Source organism: Callorhinchus milii, unplaced genomic scaffold (assembly GCF_018977255.1).
Source record: "Callorhinchus milii isolate IMCB2004 unplaced genomic scaffold, IMCB_Cmil_1.0 Scaffold9, whole genome shotgun sequence".
NCBI lineage: Eukaryota > Metazoa > Chordata > Chondrichthyes > Chimaeriformes > Callorhinchidae > Callorhinchus > Callorhinchus milii.
The window spans coordinates 17,738,100-17,765,694 of NW_024704750.1; the positions used below are offsets into that span (position 1 = coordinate 17,738,100).

The 27,595-nt window shown below is 38.7% G+C and overlaps 1 protein-coding gene across 2 annotated transcripts in view; it reads right to left on the reverse strand.

Annotated features, from left to right (window-relative positions):
- The window catches only part of LOC103178472 (tau-tubulin kinase 2), an 87,310-nt gene that overhangs the window by 27,655 nt on the left and 32,060 nt on the right, over positions 1–27,595 (reverse strand). For both annotated transcript variants that reach the window (XM_042337995.1, XM_042337994.1), the window contains exons 4-10: positions 24,950–25,023; positions 21,507–21,647; positions 20,869–20,973; positions 9,756–9,821; positions 6,111–6,203; positions 4,496–4,621; positions 3,634–3,791 (exon numbers count right to left, since the gene is read on the reverse strand). In XM_042337995.1, the coding sequence (XP_042193929.1) occupies positions 3,634–3,791; positions 4,496–4,621; positions 6,111–6,203; positions 9,756–9,821; positions 20,869–20,973; positions 21,507–21,647; positions 24,950–25,023 (763 nt within the window). The remainder of the gene's footprint in view (positions 1–3,633; positions 3,792–4,495; positions 4,622–6,110; positions 6,204–9,755; positions 9,822–20,868; positions 20,974–21,506; positions 21,648–24,949; positions 25,024–27,595) is intronic.

Here is a 27,595-nt window from a genome sequence, read left to right on the forward strand (position 1 = left end):
TCTGTGAATTAATATACTCTCCCTCCACCCCACACTTCTTCCTGAAAGCAGAGGTTCACATTAATAATAAGGAACGTATTAGACTGCTGGATCCAAAGAGTAAATTGTGCTTTTCTACAATCAAAAGGCTAATTTGTGGTTCAGACTTTATTATGCACCAGTGCATGGTCTACACAATCTGACTACCATCCACTGGGGTGTTGCATTCATTTGAAGATTAAACTCCTGTAGGGCACAGTTTTACAAATGCAGACCCTTTTAATTAAACATTTTCTCAGATAAACCTGACCGAAAAGAAATCAGAATGCAATGAGCTACGAAAACAAGAATTTAAATCTTCAAAGAAACATCCATGGCAATATTCAACACATTATGTTGAGAGACAGTAATTGCAGAAATACCTGCACAAACTGCATTGTAGGAGTCACGTCTACACTATTACAGGAGCCCAAACCAGAGTGGTCAGATTACAGCCAGTGCTGTAAAATACAGCATTCTGTTTGTGATGGCGTGACTTCCAAATTGGAATCGGCTTCACATAAGCCAATACATTTATCAATATATATACATATCAACAAAGCAAAGAAAGGAACTTTGGGTATGGAAACTTGGCAAAACTCAACAGCTTACAGTTTTTTTTTAAACTCACACAATGTAAGGGTAAGGCAGAAAGTAACGTTTATGTTATCAGAATCACAAGCTTTACAGTCCGCAATAGCTATCCTAATATTTTAAAATAATCTCCTGCTTTCTTTACTTTTATCAGTGACCTTCTGTGTTTAAGTTTTTAAATGCCGCACCCCCCCATCAGATTATTCAGCATTCTTATAAGATTAAAAATTGATATTTGTGATGAAGAGCATTTTGATTGAAGAACAATGTTATGTCCTTCACAAGCAGAAGCATTGTCACAAACAGGCATTACATTTTAAGTAGTTCATTCTATGTGCCAGGAGTAGTAGCTCAACTCCTCGCACATTAACAGCTCACTGTCAGAAATATAAGAATTTGGTGTATTTACCATACACAGGAAAATCTAGTGACAGTGTCAGCCGATTTTTCAAGGCAGGCTCGTTTGAAACCAGAAACCGAAAACTGATCCTTAATAATAATTGTGCAGAACATTTCTTTTTAAAAAAAACATGCTGATCTCAGGTTGAGTTTTTTTTTCCCAATGCATCATCATTGCTCATGGAGTCAGGAAGTTGGCTCTCACAACACCGACCAAAAATGTTAAGATAAATATTTTGGTGAGAGACAAGCTTCCAATTTGGAATCAATTCTGAATTAAGAATTTAAATTCCTGTTTCACTTTCTTACTCCCTCTCCCCATCTCTCGTACACCACACATCCGTTTCTGCCCAAGTGATCTGCATTTCGCCCACAAAATATCCAGTCAATTCACTTTTCAGTATATTCTGTGAGCACTTTGAGACGTCGCGAAGAACCGATAAGCTGGTATATCAAATGCAAGGATTATTATTAATATCCATGGCTACAGCCAATTCACTAGACTGGGACATAAAAATACACTTGGTTTCACTAGGGCTATGTGCATTGAGGGGAAAGACTTAGAAAATGGGCAGCAGCTAAAGCTAACTCACGACCATGGGGCACAGGGCAACAAAATGAAACAGTCCCACAAATAGTCCAGGGTAAGGCTTTTGCGGGACCTTATCCAATGTACTCTAACTCCTAAATTCTTATCAAAACAAAAACAAAAGAGATAAATCTGAACAGCTGTACTGCAGTAGTTTAAATTAGTTAATGGTAAATGTTTTATTTGTGCACTTTGAAAGTTACACCAAGATTTTTGTTAACATCCCATTTCAAATTAGGTGTTCCCACCAGAAAATTTATCTCCTCAGGGTTCCATTGTAATCCTTTTTTTAAGTTAATCTTCAGCTTTCCTAAATCTGAATATTAAAGCAAGCTGGACTAGCCCCCAGTCCATAGTGAGGCCTGTCTCTGCAGATCCCATTTACTCTGTCTCTTTTTCTTTCTTTCTGTCGCTTTCTCTCTGTAATAAAACAAAATAAAAGTTCTTTAATGTTAAAAACCTTGAAATATTTTCTTCTCATTTAGCGCCTCGGACTTTGGTCTTTCTTTCTGCCAAGTTGGCCTTTATTTTCATCAACTCTCTGTGCCACATCTGTACTATTATTGTACCACCAGACTTTATTGTTATGACCTCTTAACTCTAAAATTCTGCCTCCAGGTTCTATACCCTGGCATCGCCTAACTTTATTCAAGACACCAGCTCAACTGTCCTCCACCTTTCTCCACCCCTTAACTTCCAGGCTACTTCAGATATCTACTGTATCTACTGGCCTCCCATCAACTGAACCTCACACAAGCAAACATCACTGCTGCTTTTGCAACATCTGGTAACAGCTCCCAGTACTACTGCAATATCTTGCAGAGATGTTAACAAGGTTATTATTAGCCACTACTAGAATCGATTTTACTGTACCAGTATTTAATTAGATTAACCTACCGAGAAGTATGTTTTTTTTCAAATCAAGTTTTTTTTAGCTAAATACAAGTTATTTGAACCAATTGTTGGAATCCTTTCACAACCTCAAACTACTGTATTAATAAAATCTAGAATCTACAACCCTTCACAATGCAAGTAAAGTTTGTATGTAGCGATAAACCTCCAAGTGCTGTGAAGGAGTTTATTTGTAGAGCAACTAAGGTAGTTAGTTTCCACATCAAAGATTGAACTCGCGGCTTCAATGCTGCAAACACATCAATCTCTAGCTTTCCGACTGTGGATTGACTTAAATTAAGACAATGAAAAGTGTTCACATTGCCACAATAGACGGGGAAAGAATAGTTTCTTTCTATAAAGATTAAAAGGTTAAATAATTAGGAAAAAGGCTATATTAAAGTTTTAAAAAAATAAATTGAACAGAGAGAGAACACAGAAAAGAGAATAGGAGAAAAAGGGTATGAAAGGACAAGCAAAGGTGAAATATTTACTTTATTTGAAGTTGGGTTCGCAATTCTTTTGTAGATATGGTTAATGTTATTATCAAAGACAATCATAGTTTAAATTTTAATATCACACACCAGAGCTGCCTGCATGGCTCTCTCAACCTCACTCTGCATTATGCAATAAAGCATCTTAAGACATCCCAACCCTGAAAACATCATCTGATCAAGTTGTACCTTGAAGTAAATTGTAGTAATAAAGCTATTTCTTAAGTTTGATCTGTTTTTTTCCTGCAAAATGCCATTAATTCAGCATCACAGTGAGCGAGCTATAACCTTGAACTGCTCAGTCCAGAGAGGCAGGAGTTTCTCTCAATTTGACAGCAATCTAAAGGTTGTAAATTAGGGCCACAACTTACTGAGGATAGACAAAGGATGCACGAGACCTGTGTTTGGAGTTATTTCAACCTCCCAATATGAAAGATCTCTGTCACGGTGTAGGGGTTGAATGAGTTATATGGTCTTTCACACACTGGTGAGAGTAGCTGAAACACACTCACGAATAAGATAACCTATTTTGAAGGAATTGTATGAACCACGATAGAACTACAACTTTGGAGCATTACGGTTTATTTCACCCCATGTGAAACATGGACTCTGAAATTCCCAATGACCGCGACCCGATACTGTACTTACCCGAACACAGCAGCTGTCGGCCGTGTATGCAACTGAGGAGTGGTGGAGGTGGTTATCACTGAGAGGGATCCGTCCGTTCCAGTTTTTTCCCAGTCGAACGGGTCGCTGTCAACAACCCCATTTGCTTTGATGCTGCTGTCAAAGACAGACATCAGCAACTGCGGAATAGAGAAGCAAACGATTAATGAAAATCTGAATCTTCTGAGAGGCTTGAAATCACTCCAGAAATTTTCTAGTAATACCAGTAAAAATCACTGAAAGATTTTATTCAGTTCCAGTTCTCATTGCCAGCTGTGGACACCACAGCAGATGCTTCCAGCCAATAACGCCATAAGTGGGCATGGTTGATCACTATGTTCACACTGCAGGTTTGGCATTATGACAGTCAAGAACTGAAAATAATGTGTAAAAACTCCTGTGGTCTGGAATTCAGACAGATGTCTTTCATAACCAAAATAGCTTTGTAAAATTACATAAGAATCATTTAGGTATCTAGCTGTTTCAGTTGGTACCACTCTCGCCTCCGAGTCAGAAGGTTGTGGTTTGAAGCCCCATGTTAGAGCTATGAACACACACAGTCAAGTTTGAGACTCCAAGAAGCACTGGGGATGCATGCACAGTGAGAAGTGCCATCCTTTGGAGGAGATGTTAAACTGAGATCTGCCAGGTGGACGCTAAAAGATCTCATGGCACAACTCAAAAAGGGAAAGGGAAACAATCCTCCAGACAAAAATAATCATTCATTTAATGGCTGTTAGTGGGACATTTGTGTGCACAAATTGGCTGCTGCATTCTTCTCAAAGGTCTAGAATACAATGGAACGGCATTTAATTTACACGCATTCTAAAATACAATACTTTACCTGGTAATCTGGTTTTGTGAAATAATCTAAACAGAGGACATGATCCAGGAACAGAACAAACTCAGAGGGGAGGTGCTTCAGCATAAGGCGGTGTTCGTACTTCTCTTTTATTAGGCCCACTTGTTCCTGTAAACACAATGCAGAAGGCATACTGTAGTTGGAGTCAAGTGTTTAACTCATTTATATCAAATAGGCAACGTTGAAATCATAGTCTCTACCATTTTATCAAAACACTAAATTCATTCTGCTAATAAGGGAGTATGATAAGAAGTCACAAGTCCAGCACCTTGAAGGGCAATTTTAGAAAATGTGGGCATGTCTCGCCCACAAAATGCAGTCAATTCACTTTACAGTATATTCTGTGAAGCGCTTTGAGACATCTCAACGACATATTTGACTTTATCAAATGTAAGGATTATCATTATAGAATAGGCACTAGGATTTTAATCCAAATACAAATGGAGCTCTTCTCAGTGATTGCTGAGTCACTACAACAAGATGTACTGTCTAATGCAATTACCTAAGCTGTTTTGGAATGAGGTTGTGAACATGAATAATTGTTTGGACTAACAAATGTTGTTTGTGCTATCGAGGTAGAATGCTAAGATTATCTGTGAATACAGAAATGATGCATCTTTTTCAAGGAAGATGAATGTGATGCTGGGCACCATTATTTTTCCAGACAATGGTGTTTTACCAATTGGCAGAAACTGATAGACTGACAATGTATTGAAATAAAAAATGTTACTGATCTCTTGGAGGTGGCAATTCTTAGCTGGGTACTGTCCCTGAGAGCGCTTCGAAAATCTCACAGCAGCAGTAAAACCGAAAGGCACAGCATTACCTAGTGAGGATAGGGAAGTCATTCTCACCAGATGTATAACGCCCACTACTTAAAGGAATATTGTGAGTGATTGTCCCAGCTGTCGTCAGTATGCAAGGAATGGATGAATGAAGAAGCATTTTTTTACATAAACATTTCAAATCAAATGTCAGCCATAGATTTTTAAACCAGAATAATATAAACAAAAAGTCAATATTGTTGCGTGACTGGTAGACAATAAACTCACTGCGGCAATAAGCAAAAGCCACAGTTAAAACAATATTTGTTCCAAGATATATTGATAGGCCTAAAAAAATCATAGCCAAAATAAAATAATGATCATTGGTACTATCTAAAATCGAATGATTGTGAGAGCTTTAAGATTTTAACATTGTGAAAGAGATACTGAACTGGAGTTATAGAATCGAAAATAAAAATTCAGATTGTGCAAACTAATACCAGTAGGTGCCAGTTTGCTGCAGCTAATGGATCCATAAGATCAACCTCATGAATACTTAATGACGAATCATTAATAAAAGATGCGTTGTAACAAGGAAAGACATTGTGTGGACACACAACCTCCACAGTAAGGATAAGAGATTGAGTGCAAAGATCTCCCACATGATTATCTGTAAAAATGTCCTTCACAAGCACATGATTTGCTGGCGTGGTCTTTCACTGTCACCCACCACTGGTGCCCGGAGTAAATAAAAACATGGCACAATCAATCAGTTTTATGGGGAAGTTGATAAGATCTTCTTACTTCAGTTTATTTAAAGGAAGCAGAAATACCTTGTCCTTTATCTTCCGCCATGGTAGCTGCCCGACAACAAACTCCACCAACATGTAAAATAAGGACCAGAGGTCATCGTGTCGACCCATCTCCTACATTAAAATAATTTTAATAAGGATAAGAAATTCAAACACTGTCAAAAACGCAAATTAACAGATTAGAGTGCTTCATTAATAATTACAATGATTATGCAACTATATTTTATTCTATCACTGAACTCTGCATTTCAACCACAGCAAAAGTCATCACCATGCAAGCAAGTGAATCGTGAATCCCAAAGTTAGCGGTTTGTCATAAAGTCACAAAGCAGCTTACTGAAACAAATGAGGGGAGTGTGAGAAAAAGTTTGCTGGAATCCATCTCAACAAAGCTATCCTTAAATTTTCTTTTGAAGGTAAAGCATTCCCCAGTACCATATTAACATAAGAAATGTTAGACAAAAAAATACCCAGGTCCATCTAGTTTGCTTTCCACCTTCCTGGCGGCTGCACCCACATATGTCCCGAACTACCCATGTACTATATCTCATAATGTTATTTCCTAAAAGAAAAATGTTAGCAGCAGAGTTGGTAACACAGTCCGTAATTCAACCATCAAACATAAAATATTAAAAAACTAATATTAACAGATACATAACTGCATTTTGGCCAGGCATACCCACTTCCAGTCCCCTTGTTAATAATTATTAATTATGAATGTTTATGTGAATTATGTATAACCATGAGCCTATGGGTATGATTTGTACGATTATCATTGATGTAGTACTCTAATTTACCTAATAAGGGAAAAAGTGCCTTTGCTTAAAGAAAGCGAACGACCGAATGATCTGAGAAATTTTAAAGTCAGCAGAAAGACGGGTTTGACTCAAGCAACAGGCTGGTACAAACCGGTCCAGGGAGGCAGTTATCAGGACTGACAGACAATTTACATTAAATCGAACAATTGATCATTTCAGGAGCGAAGAACAGTTTCAAGGCCGAGGCAGGGAGGCTGGTACGAGTAGATTGGCAAGGCAGGAGGATAGTCACGAGAGCTGAAAGGAACGCGTAGGACCCCATCACTAAGGGGTGCCAGCACAATAAGTAACATGTGCAGAGTCAGCATAGTTTTCAGAAGTAACTAAGTTAAAGAATGGACAAAGGTCAAGAAGAAAGATACAGGAATGTTGAACTAAGAGCACTCCTGAACGAGTTAACTGAATTACGAGAGCAAGGGTCAAAAGATAGGAGATGCAGGACAATGACCAGGAAAGATCTGGCTATTGTCCGGATGCTGCTAGAAGGTATAAAAATAGGAATAGAACCAAAGGGAAAGCGTGTGTGTTTCTCATTGAGGAGAAGACAGGGTTGAAGAGCCCTGTAGTTACTCTTGTGAAGGGCTGACATCTTTATGGGCTGAGCCCCAGAGACGCGGGATGGAGAGCAGCTTTGCCCACATTCTAAGACAGTCCTTCGATCGTCTGAGATTTGGTATTTTTCGATTCCAAAAAGAGGAAGAGACGGAGACAGAACGGATAGTAAAAGGAGAGGGACAACAGGCAGAGCAGATCATCCGGCAACTCATTCTATTGACTGTACAGCGGGTGGTATCCGTCGATACCAGATTTGGGGAGAGATGAGTGAGAGAATCGTGTGAGCCTCAGACGAGGAGTCGCAACCCAGAGAGAAAGAGCAGAAGGAAGAGAGAGGGAAGCCCTGTCAGTCCATCACCTCTGACCGGATAGTACAGTTCTATTAGAGACACTTGGGTCAGACGGGTCCGACTTAGCGTATCGTCCATTGTGATATTGTGGTGTTTAAATTAGCATCGAATTACTGTGCGAGTCTCGATAACTGTTAATCAAACTATATCCGATCGCTATAAATCAAGCGAATATGATGTACCCACTTCATTAAATAAGAGCATATACCGTCATGATTGTTATATTGTGCTATGCTTAATAGTAGTGTGAGTTGTATGTTACAAACGAATCAGTTACCTAATACTAAAATTAGGGTGTATACCGTAACTACCAACAGAATTTTTACCGATTATAACCCATACCGTTTAATACTGTCATTTTAAATAAAGAAGTAAACCGTACCGAACATCCCTGTGTCTCAGTGTTTGCCAACCACTTCAGAAATTATTTACATCCTGCTAAGTTGTTAGTGATAGGTTAGCTAACTCTAGTGGAGAATGCAGGCAAAAGGCACAATTCTTGAGGTGTAATTTCTTCATGTAGTATTCTATTGTTATAGATGAATATTCATTCAACCTAATTTTTACATTCTTGATGACCTGTGATTAGAATATATACTCAGGGAATAAAGGTATATTTATGAATGGGGATGAAATACTGATAATTGGGAGAGGTGGTGCTAGCTAGATAAGGCAGTGGTCATCCTTTCTGGCTCCACACATTGCTGTTCTATTTACAGTTTCCGTCTCCTGACTTTTTGAGCAAGCTAAATAAAACATTTTATTAATGCAAGTAAGCATTTGGAATATTAATTGCACATAACAAGAGCATCTTCAGCGCCTTGGGACGTCCTCCCAGTGTGAAAGGTGCTTTACAAATGTAATTTTGTTGTTGTTGTTCAATTCCTACCAAAATTGCCTCAAAATATATTTACAATGCCACTATACATTTACAATGCCACAGAGTCAAAATGAAGGGAAATTAGAGCAGCACTGTGATGAATTATTAAAATGCATTTTTTCAGAGCACTAATGAAGACTTTGCTGGTGACAGAGGTGAACAGGGTATTAGTACAAGTTCCTGTATCTGAATAAATTAAACAAATGAAAGACTGTTACGAATAATGCAGTCACTGATATGCACATCAATGAGCTGCATAATTTTTTTTTAAATTTTGACTTCAAAATATCTGGTTAACTCTAGTTTAGACAGCAATTTGATATAACACTGAATGACTGAGTGGGAACTCTTCCAATCTTGTGCGAATTTCATTTCTCCTGAATCACATCTTTCCCAGCCCATCTCAAGCTATACAATAGTAGTATCTTAGATCCCTTCCCTGCTGGATAAATGGGATAAATATGGCACAAGGAATGATGTGTCCCCTCAGAGGAAAAAGGCATTTCCATTTTTAATCCGTGGTGAACTACTCAATTAATACATCACAGTTTTAGGACTTGTTAAAGGGAAATAAGCTGGCAATATTTTTCAACACAGATATTGAAATCAAAGCACCACTTTAAACAATATTTGGTGAATTTGAGCAATGTTTGAGAAAATGTGAAGGAAATGCACATGCAGGAAAATATACCATGACTCTTCATCATACATTGATTTTTTAAAAAAAGTGATCTGCTCTTACTGGAGGTGAAGATGAAATCATTCAAATGGCTGAGCACAAGGCTACACAGAGCTCACATTGATTTGCTTGTCCACATGACGATGAAGGAAGTCTGAATTTTTTTATGATTATGTTAGTTGCTCATTGTTACTGCAGGCAATAAAAGCTGCTTAGAGTCCTATTTATTAGGAATGCATGCCAGAAGCTGTTGAATAGAGAAAGCTGCCATTGAATGCAGCTTTGATACATAATTTTCCTTTAAAAAATGAATAAACCTGCTTTATCATAATATCAAGTGCTGATATTCACCCTTCAACCTTTCAACAAAGCTTTGTTACATACCCTGTTTTTATGTGCGTTGATTGATGCGTAGCGGACAGTGCCTCTAAATCCTGCTACCACGCGAGGCTGAAATGAAAGAAAATATGTTAACAATTCTGTGCCACTATAGCTGTATGATGGAGGTGGGGAATTGGGGCGATACAAGGGAAAGAGAGCCATGGCATTTAGGGGGAAAAAGTTCATTTTTATAGTGTACGTTAAAACGTGTTTTACAATAACTGTCGAGTGCAGTGGCTGTTTTTTGCGGTAACCAGTATAGCCAATTTGCACACAGCAATGTTCAACAAGTAGACATGAAGTGAATTACCAATTAAACTGGAGAAGGGAGAAACTCCCTTCTCTTTTCATATAGGGATGTGGGATTTCTAAAGTAAACCAGAAGAAATAGATGAGACTATCCAAAGAATGAATACATCCAACATCCCACAGCAACTCTCTGGATAGTCAGCCTACACAAAGCTTTAATGTGGAGTTTAAACCAGCAACCGTCTAATATAAGAGCTGAGAGTGCTATCAACTATGTCAAGTTGACACCAGGCAGAAAATGGGACCTTCCTGAGTAACTGTAATGCTCTTTCCTGAGTACTTGTGATAGTCTGTTCTGATCTATATTACTTTGCAATTTTGAAGTACATTTCTAAGAGAACGTAATAGAAGTGATAATAATACTAAGCAGCAGCATTTGAACCATAAAAGTTAAATAAACATCAAATTCTAGATTGCTGTAGCATTAAAACCAAAAACTGGAACGAGATTTCATTTATTCCAAAACTAAGATTATTAAACACTAAAGCTTCTTAATGGGAATTGTTTAAATAACAATTGCAGTACACTTACTCCTATTAATGGAATTATAATATTGAGGAAAAGAGTCAAAGGGCGCTCTGGATTGAATGCAAAACATTAAGCACCTTAGTGAAACACTTTCTAGCACTTTCTTGCTTGGGTTTCTATAGGAACTACGATTTTGAAACTTATAAAAATTGGATGGTTGACAAGATGGACCATGATTTATTCCCTCAAGGTTACCATGCAGATACACTTTAGCCAGTGTGTTGCTGCAGATTCTCTGAATAATTGAAACACTGGGCCAAATTTAACCTTTATTTTAACTGTTTAATTTAAATTTCCCTGATACACTAAAGAACATCCTTCAGATTGAGAATTTAAACCGTGATCCCATCTGCCTGTCCAGGTAGACCTTAAAGATCTGATGGATTTGAAAAAAGGGAGTTTCTCCCAGTGTCCTGACCAACAATCCTCCAAATAAAAGTTGTTCATCATTTTTGTGAGACATTGCTGTGCTCAGTTTGGCTGCCAGGTTCGCCTACAAAATACACAGCCAAACCACTACACTATATCCTGTGGAATGCTTTGAGACGTCTTGATGATGTGATAATACAACACAAATTTACATTTTTATTCTGCCTTTGATGTCAGGATGACCCAAGGCGCTTAATAATACAAATGTCAGTGAGGGAGCTTGGTTTGCTTGGTTTTGCACTCGGGGTGGGTTGGGGAAAGATGACCAAAGTGTAGTCAAAAATTACTAATTATTAAGCATCAAAACATATAAAATCAGGAAGTTGAGAATCAGTGGCAACTGGTCACCTAATTCATAAAGAACAATATAAATATATCAAAATCAGGGAACATACAAGGCTATATTCCCATCTAATGAATTCACATAGCATCTATAATATTGAAATGTCTCGAAACACTTCACAAGTAATTGTTAAGTGCAGCAATTGTATATTTTAGGGCAAACAATATGGAAATCTGTCACTTCACTTACAACATTTTGAGTAGAATCTGAAATTCTAAAGGAAATACATAACTTAATATATGATTTGGTATAGTGCCTTATCACGTCTTTGAGACGTCTCAAAGCACTTCACAGAATATACTGTAAAGTGAATTGACTGGTTATTTGTGGGCGAAACATGGCAGCCAATTCCACAAAGGATTGTCCCATAAACAGTCGTGGATTGAAGTGACCAATTTTATTATTGTTTTTTTTCTTGAAGGATTGTTATGAGGCATGTGGAGTAAGGAAATTTGCTCAAGATTTCGCCCTGCCAGGAGTCAAACCCAGGTTCCTCGCTTGCGAGGTGAGTCCACATACCTACATTATATCTACATACATATATTCTCTCATCACCACCATAACCCGTACGAAACCCACCACCTGTTCCCTTGACCCCATCCCTACCCCTCTCCTTATCTCCCAGCTCCACTACCTTGCCCCTCTACTCACTGACATTGTTAACCTCTCCCTGTCCTCTGGTACTGTTCTCACACCTTTAAAAACCACTGTCATCATTTCTATCCTTAAAAAAATCTTCCCTGGACCCTTCTCTACTCTCTAACTACTGGCCCATCTCCAACCTCCCTTTCCTCTCCAAGATCTTGGAACGAGTTGTTACTTCTCAGCTTTGCTCCTTCCTCTCCCGCCACTCCCTTCTCAAACTCCTCCAATCGGGCTTTCGTGCCGACCACAGCACAGGAACCGCCCTGGTCAAAGTGACATTCTGTCCATCTGCGACCAGGGCTCCCTCTGTTTCCTCGTCCTCCTTAACCTCTCTGCTGCTTTCGACACCGTCGACCATTCTATCCCGATCCACCACCTCTCCTCTCACCTCAACCTCCACGGTGCTGTCCTTGATTGGTTCAGATCATACCTCTCACACCTGCACTTCATCTCCTCAAACAGCTTCTCCTCTAGCCCCCCGGACCGTCTCGTGCAGCATTCCTCAGGGCTCTGTCCTTGGTCCCCTCCTCGTCAACATCTATATGCTTCCTCTTGGTGTCATCATCCGCAGACATGGGGTCAACTTCCACATATATGTGGATGACATACTACTCTACCTCTCTTCCTCCACCCTTGACTCCAGGACCACTGCTGTCCTGACAGAATGTCTGTCAGACATCAAGTCCTGGATGAGAGCTAACTTTCTTCAGTTGAACATCAACAAGACCGAGACTCTCCTGACTGGCTCCCATCAGTGCCTCCTCACCTCAGATACTGACAGCATCACCATCCATGGTTACACACTCCACCTTACTAAGCCAGTCCGTAACCTTGGGGTCTTGTTTGACCCTCAACTATCCTTTCTACCCCACATCTGTGTCATGACCCCGTCTGCCTTCCTCCACCTCGTCGCCCAGTTCTGACACTGTCTCACACCGCAGTCTGCTGAAACCCTCATACACTCCTTCAATACATTGAGGCAAACTCATTGCTTGTCGGCCTCCCAACTCCTCCCTCCACAGCCTGCAGATCATCCAGAACTCTGCAACTCATGGCCTCTCCCACACTAGTCTCCGTAACCCCATCACCCCCATTGTTGCCCAACTCCACTGGCTTCCCATCACACAGAGGACACAGTTCAAGATCCTGGGCCTCACTTTCAAAGCCTTCCACAGTCTTGCTCCCCCCTACCTCTACGACCTCCTAACGCCCTACCACCCTGTTCGCTTCCTCCGCTCAGTGAGCTCCAGACTGCTTCACATCCCCCGCCTTGCTCGCCCCACTATCGGCAGACGGGTCTTCCGCGACTCTGCACCCACCCTCTGGAACTCCATCCCGCAGTCCCTCCATCTCGCCCCTCCCTCGCCACCTTTAAGACCCACCTTAAGACCCTCCATTTTGACCGTGCTTCCCCTCCTGCCCTTCCCCCTCCCCCACCCTCAGTCGGGTCCATAACTCTATCTGTCCAGCGCCTTCCGACGTGAAAGGCGCTATACAAATGTCATTTTGTTGTTGTTGCTCTAACCACTGAGCTACAGGATTCCTTTTTACGCAAAAAAAAGTAGGACAAGTGTAAGATAATGTTTCCTTTTTGTGAACTTAAATGTGCATTCATCTTTCCTCTTCCCTTAGCTAATTTAGCCTTAATTTTCTCTAATAGACTGAGAAGTGTTACAGGCAGTTTTTCTATCCAATTTTTCATTCACATATCGTCATTAAAAAGAGATCCATATTCACTGTAGAGTACCAGCCTACTGGATGCCATCTGCTTAACCATGTACTCCTAGGGGGCTTGGGCAAACAATTTTGTCCAAAATAAAACAGCAACTCAACTCTCCTTCTGGCGATTCCAGATATCTCAAATCCCTGGTCTGGGTCTATTAAGCTCTCTAGGATGATACCCTGCATTAAGGGTGTTATATATATGCAAGTTGTTGTTATTTGAAGCTCTTCATCACTGATGTTGAAGCTAAATTATCACGCTAGTCATATGACTCATTTTTTTCAGTGGGAAGTCAGTTCAATGTCAGAGACCAGTACACTAGTGAGGTTGAAAAACCCAAATGAAAAATAGGACAAAGAAATGATAAGGTGACACCAAACAAGGGTTTTAAAGGCCTGGCAATTTTATGAAGGAAGGGGTGTTAGTTTGCCACAATATTGAACATCAACAAACAATGTTCATCACATTGCCATGTGTTAAAAACTGAGTGTGCATTTGTCATATTTTGAAAAAAACTGTATCCGATTAAGTTCTTTTGTTTACAAAAATAACACAGTTACCGAAAATGTAGCTCTCCAGAACAAAGAGATAGCCACAATGTATTTTCATTACAGTGTCATTGTAAACCATTACCTAAATTCCATCAGATAAAGCAGAAACACTGTCTTCCCGGAGATACATTACAACAGCTCATGGTTCACAGCACTTGCTTGAGGTTGCAGAGCACGGAAATTAAAAATCTAACTGGCTACAATGATAGATGCTTCGTGCACAGTGAATGTTCAACATGCTTTGAGGCTTGTAGTCTTCGGATAATACAATAAGATCCTATCATAAAAACCCTTATAATGCTGGTCACTTATTTTGCTTGGTTGGGGTATACAGCTTGATTCCCAAAATTAAAAAAAATGCAGCCTGCCAAAGTCTTCAGGTCACCGTTGTCACAGAAAGTCACTTTGGCAGCAATCTGATGACCCAAAACTCGGCCTTTTTTTAGCACTATGTGCATGCACAGACTGACGGTTGTTTCTGATCACTGCGTTAAAAGACAGGGGGGTATTTTATAGACGCTCAGCTAATACCTTACAACAGGGTTCTACTGTCTCACTACTGCAAAAAAAACTGTAGAAAATGTTTACAACAGCATTCTGGCAACATGTAGTGTGGGCAGGCTTTCCTCCTTATATATTTTTAGATGAGTTTATTAATACCTGCATTATTATGTCCTTGATCCCAGTTGGTGAGGAGGATAACATTTAAACTACATCTATCTACACTGTAGTTTGTAGCACAGACCTAGTTATGTTGTATGTACAGACAGCACAAGTTGTGTTAACCCTGGTGCAGCACATATTTAAACCTTAGTTTGGTACACTTCATCATTTCCATAAAGTGGCTGCAACTCGTGATACACGATCAGAATGTTTTAAGCCCACACTAATTATTTAATCAAGAGGCAAACCCACTAGGCCTATCAAACATTCTTATTATTATTAAAAAGGGTTTTCAGTAAAAAAAGTCTCATATTAAGAGCAATTACATATTGCAGAATTTCAAGACTATAAGCAGATAAGTGGCTTGAGGCTGCTCAAGCTGCTTCACTTCAGGACCTTCCAGTTACCAGAGGTAAGGAGACTTTCATTCCATTGGTCTGAGCTGGATCCAAATCCAAGCCACAGAGGTAAACGACAATGACAAACATGCTGCACCACCCAATTGGCATTTACATCACAGAAGTTGGCCATAAACACATGAAAACATATTCTCGAAGTCATATTATCAGAGATTAGAATAAAGTACAGGGGGAGCAGCAGTGGAGTCCTGTAGCTCAGTGGTTAGAGCGCACGCCTTGCAAGCGGGACACCTGGCAATTCCAGGCACGGCAAAACTTTGGGCAAGTTTCCTTACACCACATGCCTAATAATAATCCCTCCAAAACTAAAACCATACAGTCAATTCACTTTACAGTATATTCTGTGAAGCGCTTTGGGACGTCTAGAAGACGTGAAAAGCGCTATACCAAATGCAAGGATTATTATTATTATTATTACACTGTCCAGCACCTTCGGACGTCCTCCCGACGTGAAAGGCGCTATACAAATGTAATCCTGTTGTTGTTGTATTTACTTTTTTGAGTTTTTATCCCCAGTCACAGTCCTTGTTCACAATCTTGGAGATCTTGTGAGAATCTTTGCTCCAGATTTAATATTTGCCCAATATTTTAATATTGTCAGGAATGGACACAAGAACACAGCACAATAGAGCACACTCGACTTCTCCTCAGGAGAAGCCTTAAAATAATCTGTTGCCTTAGACAAGAAAGCTGTGCCACGAGAAGCAGAACTGTGTTGCCTTGTCCTTCTCTGCTTTCAAATGCAACAAGAGATCCTGAACGAATCACAGCAATGTTCAGATAAAACTGGGCATTTACTTCCTTGTGGTTTGTTAGAGCTTGCAAATTGTCATGTTCACTTGCAATTAGTCACTGCTCTTGACAGAAATTTCCTGTGACAAGCTTTGAAGCATTGACGTTAGAAACTTCCATCAAGTGCAAGGATTATTACATTATTACACATTTATATCACTTTAAAATTAAACTAATTTAACCACTGGTTCCAAGGCAATTATATTCTTCCCGAAGGCCACAGCTATCCTTCCCAAGCTCTCCAAAAGATATCTTTCTAATGCAAACGCATTCTCCTAATTTAAAAATCACTGTCAATATTCCAGATACCTACATGTTCTGTGTCTAATAATTATTTCATTGTGCTCTCCTACTCAACATTGTTAACCTTTACAATAAGAAAGTCACTCCTCCTTCACGCTTCCGTGTGCCAGATTCCACTGATGTGCGTCAGAAGAAAATGAGCTACAGAGAAAAATACAGAGAAATTGCTGCAACGAACTGCATTCTTATTTACATTCAAAATGTAGCTACTCCAGGTCTTGATAAATTGTTGGGCTACGGCATTCGCCATGGGGGTTGGGGGGGAAGAGACATACAACTCCGTGTACTGCTGAGTACTCAAAATGATTTTTAATGTCAAGCGTTTGCAATGGCTTTCTACAATGCGAGTGGGAAATAAAAAATGCAGAGACTTCAAAACCTGATTAAGCCCCAGTATGCAGTTTTTCCTAAACGTGGAGGCAGCAGACTTCACATTAATTAATGGATATTTCTGTAACAGACAATTCTATCTGCAGCTATAAAACTCAATGGCTGATACATACTGAAAGTAAGAGCGTTATCCATCACTGAAGCTTCTGCTTCAATGGCATAATCACACCTTTGTTCAAAGGTTTTTCCTGATTGCCAAGGGGACAAAATGGTACAGCCAAGAATAAAGAGAATCGGGTCAGAAGGTATGGGTTCAAGCCACAAATCTGGACACGAGTTTGCTGGTCTGAGCAGATACTCCAGTACTGAGGGAGCACAGTCTGACAGAGATGATGTCTTTTGATTAAATCCAGGATCTGGATGCCTCTTCAGGTAAAATTCAGTATTTCACAACATTATGTGAAGAATGAAAAAAGTTTCCCGTATCTTGGCCAAAGTCACCAGTTTGTGGGATCTTACTGGCACAAATTACTTTCCATATTTGTCCAGGAACACAGTCACTACACTTGCCACTAATTGCCAATGAAGCACTTTCAAATGCATCAAAATGATATCAAATGCAAGGACTATTTTATTGGTGCCCAGGGGTTACATAATTAACTTTGGTGCTAGAAGTCTGAACTGAGGATTTCCTCTTCTTAAAGGTTCACTATTGATTATGAAACCATTCAAGATTTGCAGATGTCTACACAGTTCTACAGTTTGTGTGCATTTGAGTCACTAGTCTGCTCTTCTCCCTGAATTACTAGCTCTGTAAATGACAGGAACAATGGGTGAAGATGGGAGAGCTAACAGAAACCACTGATAAGACAGTCACTAAACAACAAACATAAAAATAGCTACAGTTATGCAAGCCCTGCATCAGGTCATAACCACAGCATCATTTTCAGTTAGAACAAAGATATCATTAAATCTAAGATGCTTGTTGTTCTGATCCAATTCCCAAACATTGGTGCCCTCAGCAATTTTTGTTTATATTCGTCGCCTCTGGAATCTGCATTAACTACTTAAACACAGCAAAATAACGAGTCAGGACAAGGGTAGTAGACTGTAATATAGTTCCTATCGGTCTTTTATGAAATATCATGGTGTTCTTTTTTCTGAACAAATGTATGCCATGCTTAAGAGTATCCAAAACAGATAGAGTTCCATGCATGCCATATACACATGGAAATTCCCATGTATTGGAATGAAATGCACCCTCATCCCCATCCCTACTTCATTCTGAAGAGTATTAGGCACAGGGTGGCAAGAACCAACACTTGGGGACCCCAGAATGAGCTTTGGGGTACTGCTGGAGCTTAACCAGCTAGAAACTGAAAATGCTATCTGGCAAGTTTCCTGCTACTTGTCCAGCTAGGACCACTCTAAGCATTAGGGTTTCGGCTTGCTGAACTTCTTTGGCCCAAAGCCTAATACTTTAAGCCTGTATATATTGTTAGATATAAATGTTATATGGCAAGAGGTTAAGCAATGACATTTTATTAATTAATTCCACTTTACAGTTTATCCTATGAAGCGCATTGAGATGTTCTAACGTGAACCTCATTATATCAAACACAAGGATTATTATAAATATAATTTCAATAAAGTACATCACATACACAGATATGCATTTTAAGAGCTGTTTGATGTTTAAAACTATAGCCCCCAACTCAGAGGACAAATAGGAGTGCAAAGAACTACTCCACGTTTTAAAATCTTTTTCCCTACTGAAAACTGAAATCATTTAACAACATGGATTTATATATCGACTTCCCGCAGGACAGCAACTCATTCGATTGTATTCAGACCACTGCAAAACTTTTGACATCTATTCCATTCATTGGGCAATTTACTTTCTTTTACACCTTCTTTGCAGAAAGATTTTCCTCTGGTAATTTCCAACTTTGAAGCATACCCACATCAAGACATTTGTTCAGAACAAGAAATAGTCCCATATCTATTTGTCCCGACTCTTATTATGTTTTCTAAAGCACAATGAGCACATGTTCCCTTTACTGTCACGTCATCTCTGCTCAACTGTACAAGGTCATTCAAAGGTAATTTCTGCTTGACTGACAGGAGTCACTGCTGCCTGCAATCACAGGAAACGCATGTTTATCATTTCACCTTGGATACGCAGCATCACAAATGACAGGCATCTTCGGACTTCATAGCCAACGTGCAGGACAGAACAAGAGGAAAACATGACCACAGAATAATTTTAGGTAATGTACACACACACACAGACAAACACAGCTAAAGTGAAAGTATTCTACAAAGCTCCAAATAATGTAGTGATCGCTATTGTTATAATCCTTTCGCGATAATAATAGAAAAAGATTTCTTGGGTCAAATCCTGAATTAGGATCAGATATGCTCCCATGGGTAGCTTGGAAAACACAATACTGTCAAGTGACACTATCAACACTTGCATCATTATACACTGCTATCTCCAGGAGACTGACTATAACATGTGACTGCTGCAGGATGCACTGACTGGAGTACATTAAAATTGTTACAACAGCATTTTAGGGGATTTTTTTTTGGCTTCTGAGTTAAAAACACATTCTTTCTTAAAAAAAAACATTTCAACAAGTACATAGTTATTGCTCTGACATTGTTTTCCTCAATTCACAAGTTTGACAACAAAACAAACTTTTTGTATTACTCAGACATGCTGGAAAAAAGTGGAGGCTGAATAAAAGAAAAGAAGTTTTCTAAATTAAATTTGTACGAGGACAAACTATTGAGTATCATCCAGTGAGCACAAGTAATCCCCTGAGACAGATGGTTCATTTTTGCAAAGTGTTACTATATATAAATAAGGTTATCCAGCTTATTCAGAGAATTCTATTTATAAGTTGCCCAGGACCACAGGGAAAGTACAGTAAATCAAACACCTTGCGAAAGATGTGAATGCAGTTTGACGTCGCTTTGTGAAAGAAACATATGTACAGTGATAAGCTAATTATTCTTGTTCCCAATCAAGGTCACTTCTCCCATTTATCTGCAGGAAAAGGAATCCTCCTGATACTGTGCCACACACAAAGCACAGTGCCTGCTGCTGTTGCTCTTGATGCTACGCCATTGAAATATGATCATTTTAAAGATTTTTGAGGTCAGAATGTCCAACAATTTAGTAACTTTACTCTGACAATATTTTTGCTTTTTAATTGAAATGAAGGTTACCAGAAAAGGCAAATGTTGTCAGAATATCAGAATGCCTTTAGCTTGGTTTTATGATTAACTTCACATTTAAATACTTTGCAGGAAGATAGCCACAAATTATCACTAGACATTTTATAAGGTTTAAAATTTGATATTGGTCAAAATGGAATTTTCAGTTAATAACACTGTCAATTTCAAGAACAAAATACATATGATGCACCTACTTTAGCAGAAAGACCTCAGCATTTCAGCACCTTAGAATAAGTAGTGGTAATTCACAAAAGATTGAACAATGTACTTCGCATTTCACAGAGGAAAGAGGCAGATTCAAAATCCCAAACATAACTATACTATATTGTGTGTCAGTCTGACTCCGTTGGTCACACTCCAGCCTCTGTATCAGAAGGGTGTGGGTTCAAGCCCTACGTCGGAACTTGGAACTCATATAGTCTAAGGTGACACTCCATTGCAGATGGGACATTAAACCGAGACCCTGTCTGCTTGGGTGTTAAAGATCCCATGACACTATTTGAAAAGAGAAGGCAATTTCTCCCAGAGTGCTGGAGAACAATTCCCCCGAATGAAATTCGTCATTCACTTCATGACTGTTTGTGGGACATTACTGTGCACCAATTGGCTCCTGCGTCCGCCCACAAAAACACACAGGGTATCTTGTCAAGCCCTTAGGGACTTCATCCCGAAACAAAAGGCACTAAACCAAATGTAAGGATTGATATTATTATACTTTAACCCACTGCATCACTCAATTATCAACTCAAACAACTCCTTTTCACTTCGGACTGAATATTGGTCATTTAAATGCTGTTCCACTTCAACAAAATAATAGCTGCAAAAGAACATTACTTACATGTCTAACATCTCCACACGAATTTGTGAATTGTCTTGCCAAACCAAAGTCCAGCATAAAACACTTTCTACAGGTGTTAGGAAGACGACCCATTGCAAAGTTTGACTAAAAATAAGAGAGAAAATACATTCCTCATTTTAGTGAATAAACAGTTAGAAATAATTCTATAAAATGCATTTATGAATGATAGCAGGAATTTAATTGCATGGCAGTAATCTAAATGAGGAACTCAGCGACAAACAGAATGGGCACCGACAAAGGCTGAAGTGTCAGATTGCATTACAGCAATGGAATCCTTTGCTGCAATGCAGCCCAACAAACGTAAATTGATATCATCCTTGTGACATACATATCATTTTTTTCCCAGTTAACAGATGGCAGCTCAAGCTAATGGCAACTAAATGTACACCACTTTGTATTAAATAAGCTTGCAACATTAATAGGAGAATATTGGTAGGGAAATTCTGCGGAGCCTAATGCTTTACCATTTTGTGATGTTTTGTAATTCTGCCCTTACTTGAATCACACTTGAGAAGTTAGGAAACAATACATTTGATTAGCTTCAGAGTGCAAGGTTTACACAAGCATGAATGTGATGCTAAGAAAGAGGCAAAGTCAACTTTCTACAAATTATTTACAGGTTTGATGTCTCTGTGAAGAAATCCCACAGTGTGAATACTTTCAATTGCTTCGAGAATCTGTTTCCCCAGTCGCAGAGTTGTGCTGATGCTAAATGTTCCTCTTGATTGGCTGCGACGTAGATCAGCAAGGTTTCGACCCTGTGCAAAGAAAATAGAAATCTTCTTAGTCATAAAACACAGCCTTGATATTCATGATGTAAATAGAATCTTACAGCTACATGTAAAAAATGATACAAATACTTTGGACCAGCTTTACAATAATAATCCTTGCATTTGATGGAGCGCCTTATCACATTGTTGAGATGTCTCAAAGCACTTCAGAGTATATTGTAAAGTGAATTGACTATGTTTTGTGGACAAATATATTGAACCTTGAACTCAGTCTGATCTTCTGCAATACCACTCTAAACCAAACTCTGCTAAACTAAGCAAAGCTGCTTTCGAACACCCCTTGTTCCTCCACATACACAGATAAGGTACTGACCTAGAAGTTAAGACTAAAAGACGATCCTTGCATTTGATATAGCACCTTATGTTACTGAAAGGCCTCAAAGCACTTCACAGGATTTACTGAAAAGTGACTATGTATATCTATGTGAACACAGAAGCAAATTTGTGCATTACAATGCCCCACAACGAACCACAAAGTGAGCAAGATTTGAGGTCAGAGGAGATAAAAGAAAGCTCACATTGCAAATGAATACAATTGAAAATATTAAGCAGAAACTTTTGTTACATTATATTGAAGTTCTACTTAATGAACACTGTTATGAAATTCAAACCATCTTTCTCAGATAAGGTTTAAGATACTGATGGTCACACCTAGGTAGCGAAGTGATAATATAAAATAGAAATAGGATCCCCTGTATATTCCGTTTGCTTGTGCAGATTAAGGAATATCGACTTTGGAACACTTGGCTTTTAAAAATATATATTTTAGCTGTAAACTACTTGCCACCATAGGACTGGAGTGAAGATAACAGCACCAGCATTGGCCAACAGTTGTCTGAAAGGAGCCATGATTTAATTAGATGTCACTTTTTCCTCCCATGAGAGGAAATGTCAAACTACAGAATTATGCAAAAAAATCTGAGGGAACTCAGTCAAGCATGGGAAGTAGATTTTGACGATAGGCAGCCAAGGATGCAATAATAATAAATAATTTTAGCTGCAAACTATTATGTAAAAACTATTAAACAAAAATATGCAATGTCACATATTGTGGCGTCAATCAAGAAACAAATGTGTAGCTTATTTGAGTTACTGGCTAGGCTCAATTTGCTTTGAAACATAATCTTTGCCGTCTCACAAAGAAGCATGGTCTTCATCAGGGTGTTCCAACCAGTAGCAGGAGACAGAGACAGACAGGACACACAGACAGAGACAGACAGACAGACAGACAGACACACACACACACACACACAAATACAGACACAGACAGACAGATATACAGACAGATACATTTATATGAATTTTTAGAATGCATATTTAAAGTTTGTATTGTAATTGAAACATAGCGAAATTAAGTAATATAGTTACAATTTAAAACATAGTATTTCTATATGATTCTTGTGGGTTAAGTTTCTGGAAGCGAAACAAAAATCTCTACGTCAGATTGGCACTTTGTGTAGATATTTGTCCATGTCTAAATGTTTACTCAATACTTTCTAAGAACTTCTAAAGAATTACAATTAAGCAGATGTCTAGATTATAACAAAATCTTTGCAAAAGCTATTTTAGTATGGATTTTCTGTGCAGATAACAACTGGGCTGTTTGGGGTGGACATGGAAAGCCCCCAAGAACAGAGCAGAAGCATCGCCAGGATAAGGATTTTGCAGACTGATTTATTCAGATTTACACAGTAAGGATTATATAGGCTGAATCCTGGGATTAATTTACCAATGCAGCATTTTTGGTCAAACATGCTGCACCACCGTTGATAGATAGATAAAGATGGTACAAATGTTGGAGAGCAATAAATCCTTTATAACAATCTTAGCCTAAAAATACTGTCAACACCTTACAGATAAATGGAGTGTGTTGAGACTTGACATGTTGTCATGTCAAATATATATCAAATGTAAGGATTATTATTACTAAGGCTGTTCAAGATGCTGTTTATCGTAAAACTACAGTGGCCTACATTTGGCCACTACTATATTTATTACTGAAAGCAGGTGAATGTCAACAGAAGTTTGTGATTTGCAAACATCTGGAAATAGTTTCTTCAGTATGAAGCCATGCTATTAGTTCAATATTATTTTAGTGTCAGCTCATTAGACTAGGAGCTCAAATCCAGAAGTACTACTGACTGAGCAAAAGTTAAACTTGACACAAATTAAATAGGTTTTAGTGTTAGCCTGGCTTAGTTAGTAGCACTATCGTCTCAGAGTGAGAAGGTTGTGTTCAAGCTGCATGTCGCTCCAATGGAGAGTGGTTATGTTGCATTGTCAGAAGTTCTGTCCTTCTGATGCGACATTAAACCAAGTTCCGTCTGCCTGTAAGGATTCCATGGCACTACTCAAAATGAGAAAGAAATTTCTTCCAGTGTCTTGGCAATGCCCAAAAATAATAATTGGTCGTTTGTTTCATGATCATTTGTGAGACACTGTTGGGTACAATTAGGCTGCTGCCCTCGCTTACAAATAACCAGTCACTCTTCTGAGGTTCCGAGACATTCGCCCAACGTGAAAGGCGCCATACCAAATGCAGGAAATATTTATTTAGGCAAATTTAAATTTAAAAAAGCAAATCAAGAAGAGTGAGAAAGGCAGTCCAGAGAATGCTGCAAACATAAAATTAGAAAGACAAAAAGTTAAAGTAAAATTAAGAATCTAAATACATTTTAACAATCAGAGTAACATTTGATCTCAATGTTTTGATCACAAACGTATCTACAGATGCTATTAGATGGTAGAGTGCAGAATAAGCCTCACATAAGTCATATCAGTTGGGACCATATATTTAAGATGACTTGTGCAAAATATGAGTTATGTCAAACTTGCATAAGTCATATATGACTTGTGTAAAGTTATGTACAAGACTTACACGTAACAAATACAATACACAAATACTGAACTGGCTGGTGACCTGGTTGCCAGCAAGTTTGATCATGGTAATTGTGGTAGCGGCATTACAAGTTGCGCAATTGTTAATACAACTAGTGCAGATAATGTTAAGTGAATTTAAAAGGAAAACTCAACGGGACTTGGGCAGATGTATGACTGAGGAGATTATATGATTCATACAGATCAGACTTATGTGAGTTTTACTGCAGTTGCCTATTGCTGCTTTCATTCATAGTCTTATAGAATAAAAAGAAATACTTGAAAAAGATTCTTTTCCCTGATCCTTCTCTAAGCTGGATTGGAAACAGACTCCAAAACCAAACAGTGAGCAGAACATTTAATTGTGGGTAAATATGTTAAAATAATCTTACCTGCAACTGCATAACAACATAGTTAAATCGGTCGTTCCTTCCACAGCCAATAAATCTGCAAACATGATCTCTCCCTGTTGTAAAGAAAGCCAAATTTGTATTAATACTAGAGTAAAGTGCTTCTCTACTTAGCGAAGCTGATATTGGTGTAAACCAAACACAATAGCTAACCACCCACTCTCCATCCAGAATCCAATCAATAGCACACACACAAACATACACACACAATAAAATTCATTTTAAGAAAATGGCAACATCTGCATTAAAAATGCAACCCTACAATAGAACAATTAGAAACCTCTTTAACAACTAGAAGCTGAGAGTATCTCGTCTCAATAATACTTCAGTATGTAATTGCTATTGCACGGTTCTTAAGAGTACTATTCAAATTAATAGCTTTAATAGGGAACACAAAATTCAGGACATCTTTAATTACAGATGAGAAACTGGTCGTCTCTCAATACAGGTTACCTGCGTGTGCTCAAAGGCAATATAGTAGAAGACTGTATTTTTAGAATCAGTTTAGAACTCCTTAGGACATTACAACAATATTCAAATTCGGCTTGAATTTTTGAGACGAGATACTATCAACAGTCTCCAGTAAAGAGGTTTTGAGTTGCTGCACTGCATGTTTAAATTCTGAACCCTGTTAAGACAGCTTAGTGAGATTTCCATGTGATTTGAGATCCAGTAAAGCACCAGTAGTAAGTGTGGAGCATCTTCCAGACCGACAGAACTAAAGCAACACCAACTTGTACTTATACAGCGCCCATCACGCAGGATGGCGTCTCAGAGAGCTCAAACCATGTTTAACGTGAAGAATCATCTGGCAGCATTCATCATAAAGACAGACATACTGGCAGTTTCATTGTCCTCACCTTCACTGTGCAAGCAGACAAGACTTCCTGCTCCATATCAACAACCAATTGGCCCAGGGTTAACATTCACTACACAGACAACAAAAATTTACATTTATACATGCCAAGAGGTCATTCAAGCCAACTAAGTATACGCTGCTATTATACTGTACACCACATGAGCCTCCACCCCTCTTATTCTCTTCCCATTTGAATGATCACAGTCTTCCCTATTGAAATATTGAGTTTCACATGAAACTGTATACACGTCACAGACCTTTTCTTATTGATTTTGGAAAGGGCAGGTAAATTAATTCTGCGATATTAATCTGTTTAATATGTTGGACATATGACATCCAGGATGTCAAGAATGCTTTTAGTTGATATGAATTGAAGAAGATTGGAGTCCTAACACTGTAGTTTATCAAGGCCTGTCGCAGTAATGTGCATGCCACCCTCTCCATTAGAAATCATTACAGATACTAATTGGATAGAGAACACTGCCATTTTAGATTACAACCAATTATGAAATTATAATTTAAGGAACATCTGATGCCAATTTTATGCAAACCATTCTCCAAGCATCCTTGTACATTCCATTTCAAACTATTCCAATCATCCAAATTGTAATCTTCACAACCGTTTCCCTACATTACAATAATTTGTCTGCTGTAAAAACCAAAGAGTTCACACCATCTTTTTTAAAAAAAGCACCCCCACCATTCATTCCCTGCACAACAGCAACACTTTGGAAACCTTTGACACCTCCTAACACTTCCACTTGAGAGGCAATGAGGCCAAGACAAGCAACGGAACAACTGTGCTAAACAGTATTCAATTCTACTGCACGAAAACTCCTCCTGTGTGGTTTATTTCACTCCAGTTTGTAGTGATTGTAAATAGTCATGAATACATCACTGTCCCTCCACGTGCCTAGTGATGGCATTCACTGACGTGCTTGTTCCCCCTGTGGACTTGCGTGAAAGAACATTTTGGCCATGGCTTCACAATGCTCGTTTTGTCAAGAAAGATACAAACAAGTGAGTTTTGAACAAATTGGATAAGCCACGAGTCATCAACACTGATATTTATATGATGGAAAAAAATTACATTTATTTAGCACCTTTAACATTGGGAGTTCTAAAGGCCCTGCACAAAACTGACTGGACCCAAGCTTGGAATAGCAGGGAGGGGAAAGGTGACCAAAAGCACAGGCAATGAGCTAGTTTTATGATGGGGAGGAAAAGCCAAAGGGACTCCAGAATGAAGCAAGCAAGAAATATTGACCTTTTCTGACAGCTAAGTCTATGTATAAATTCAATAATGTCCTATTACAGCTCTCTCCAGCTTTTAAATTCAGTAACATTTTCTCATTGCAAATCAAGCCTGAGACTGCAGGCATTTGGACAGTGAGAACAGTATCTTTCACTGGGAGTGCTCACTGCAGAATCAAAGAAAAGCAGTGAAGAACAACAAGTGAGTTTGCTAAACATTTAGAGAAAATATGTCTGTCTAAAAAGCTTAACACACAATACAGTGGAACCTTAATTATCTGCCAGAATGGAGGAGACTTCAACAATAATAACAAATGACATTTTTATAGCACCTTTCACATCGGGAGAACGTCCCAAGGTGCTGGCCAATTCGGTAGACAGCCATGAAATTTCAGATAAATTTTTTTTCTTCGATCAGTATCATTTTTAAAATCATAAAATTAAATAGGCACACGGAAAACAACAGTCTGAATTGAATAGATTGTCATCACTTCAACTATTCCTTTTCTTAAAAA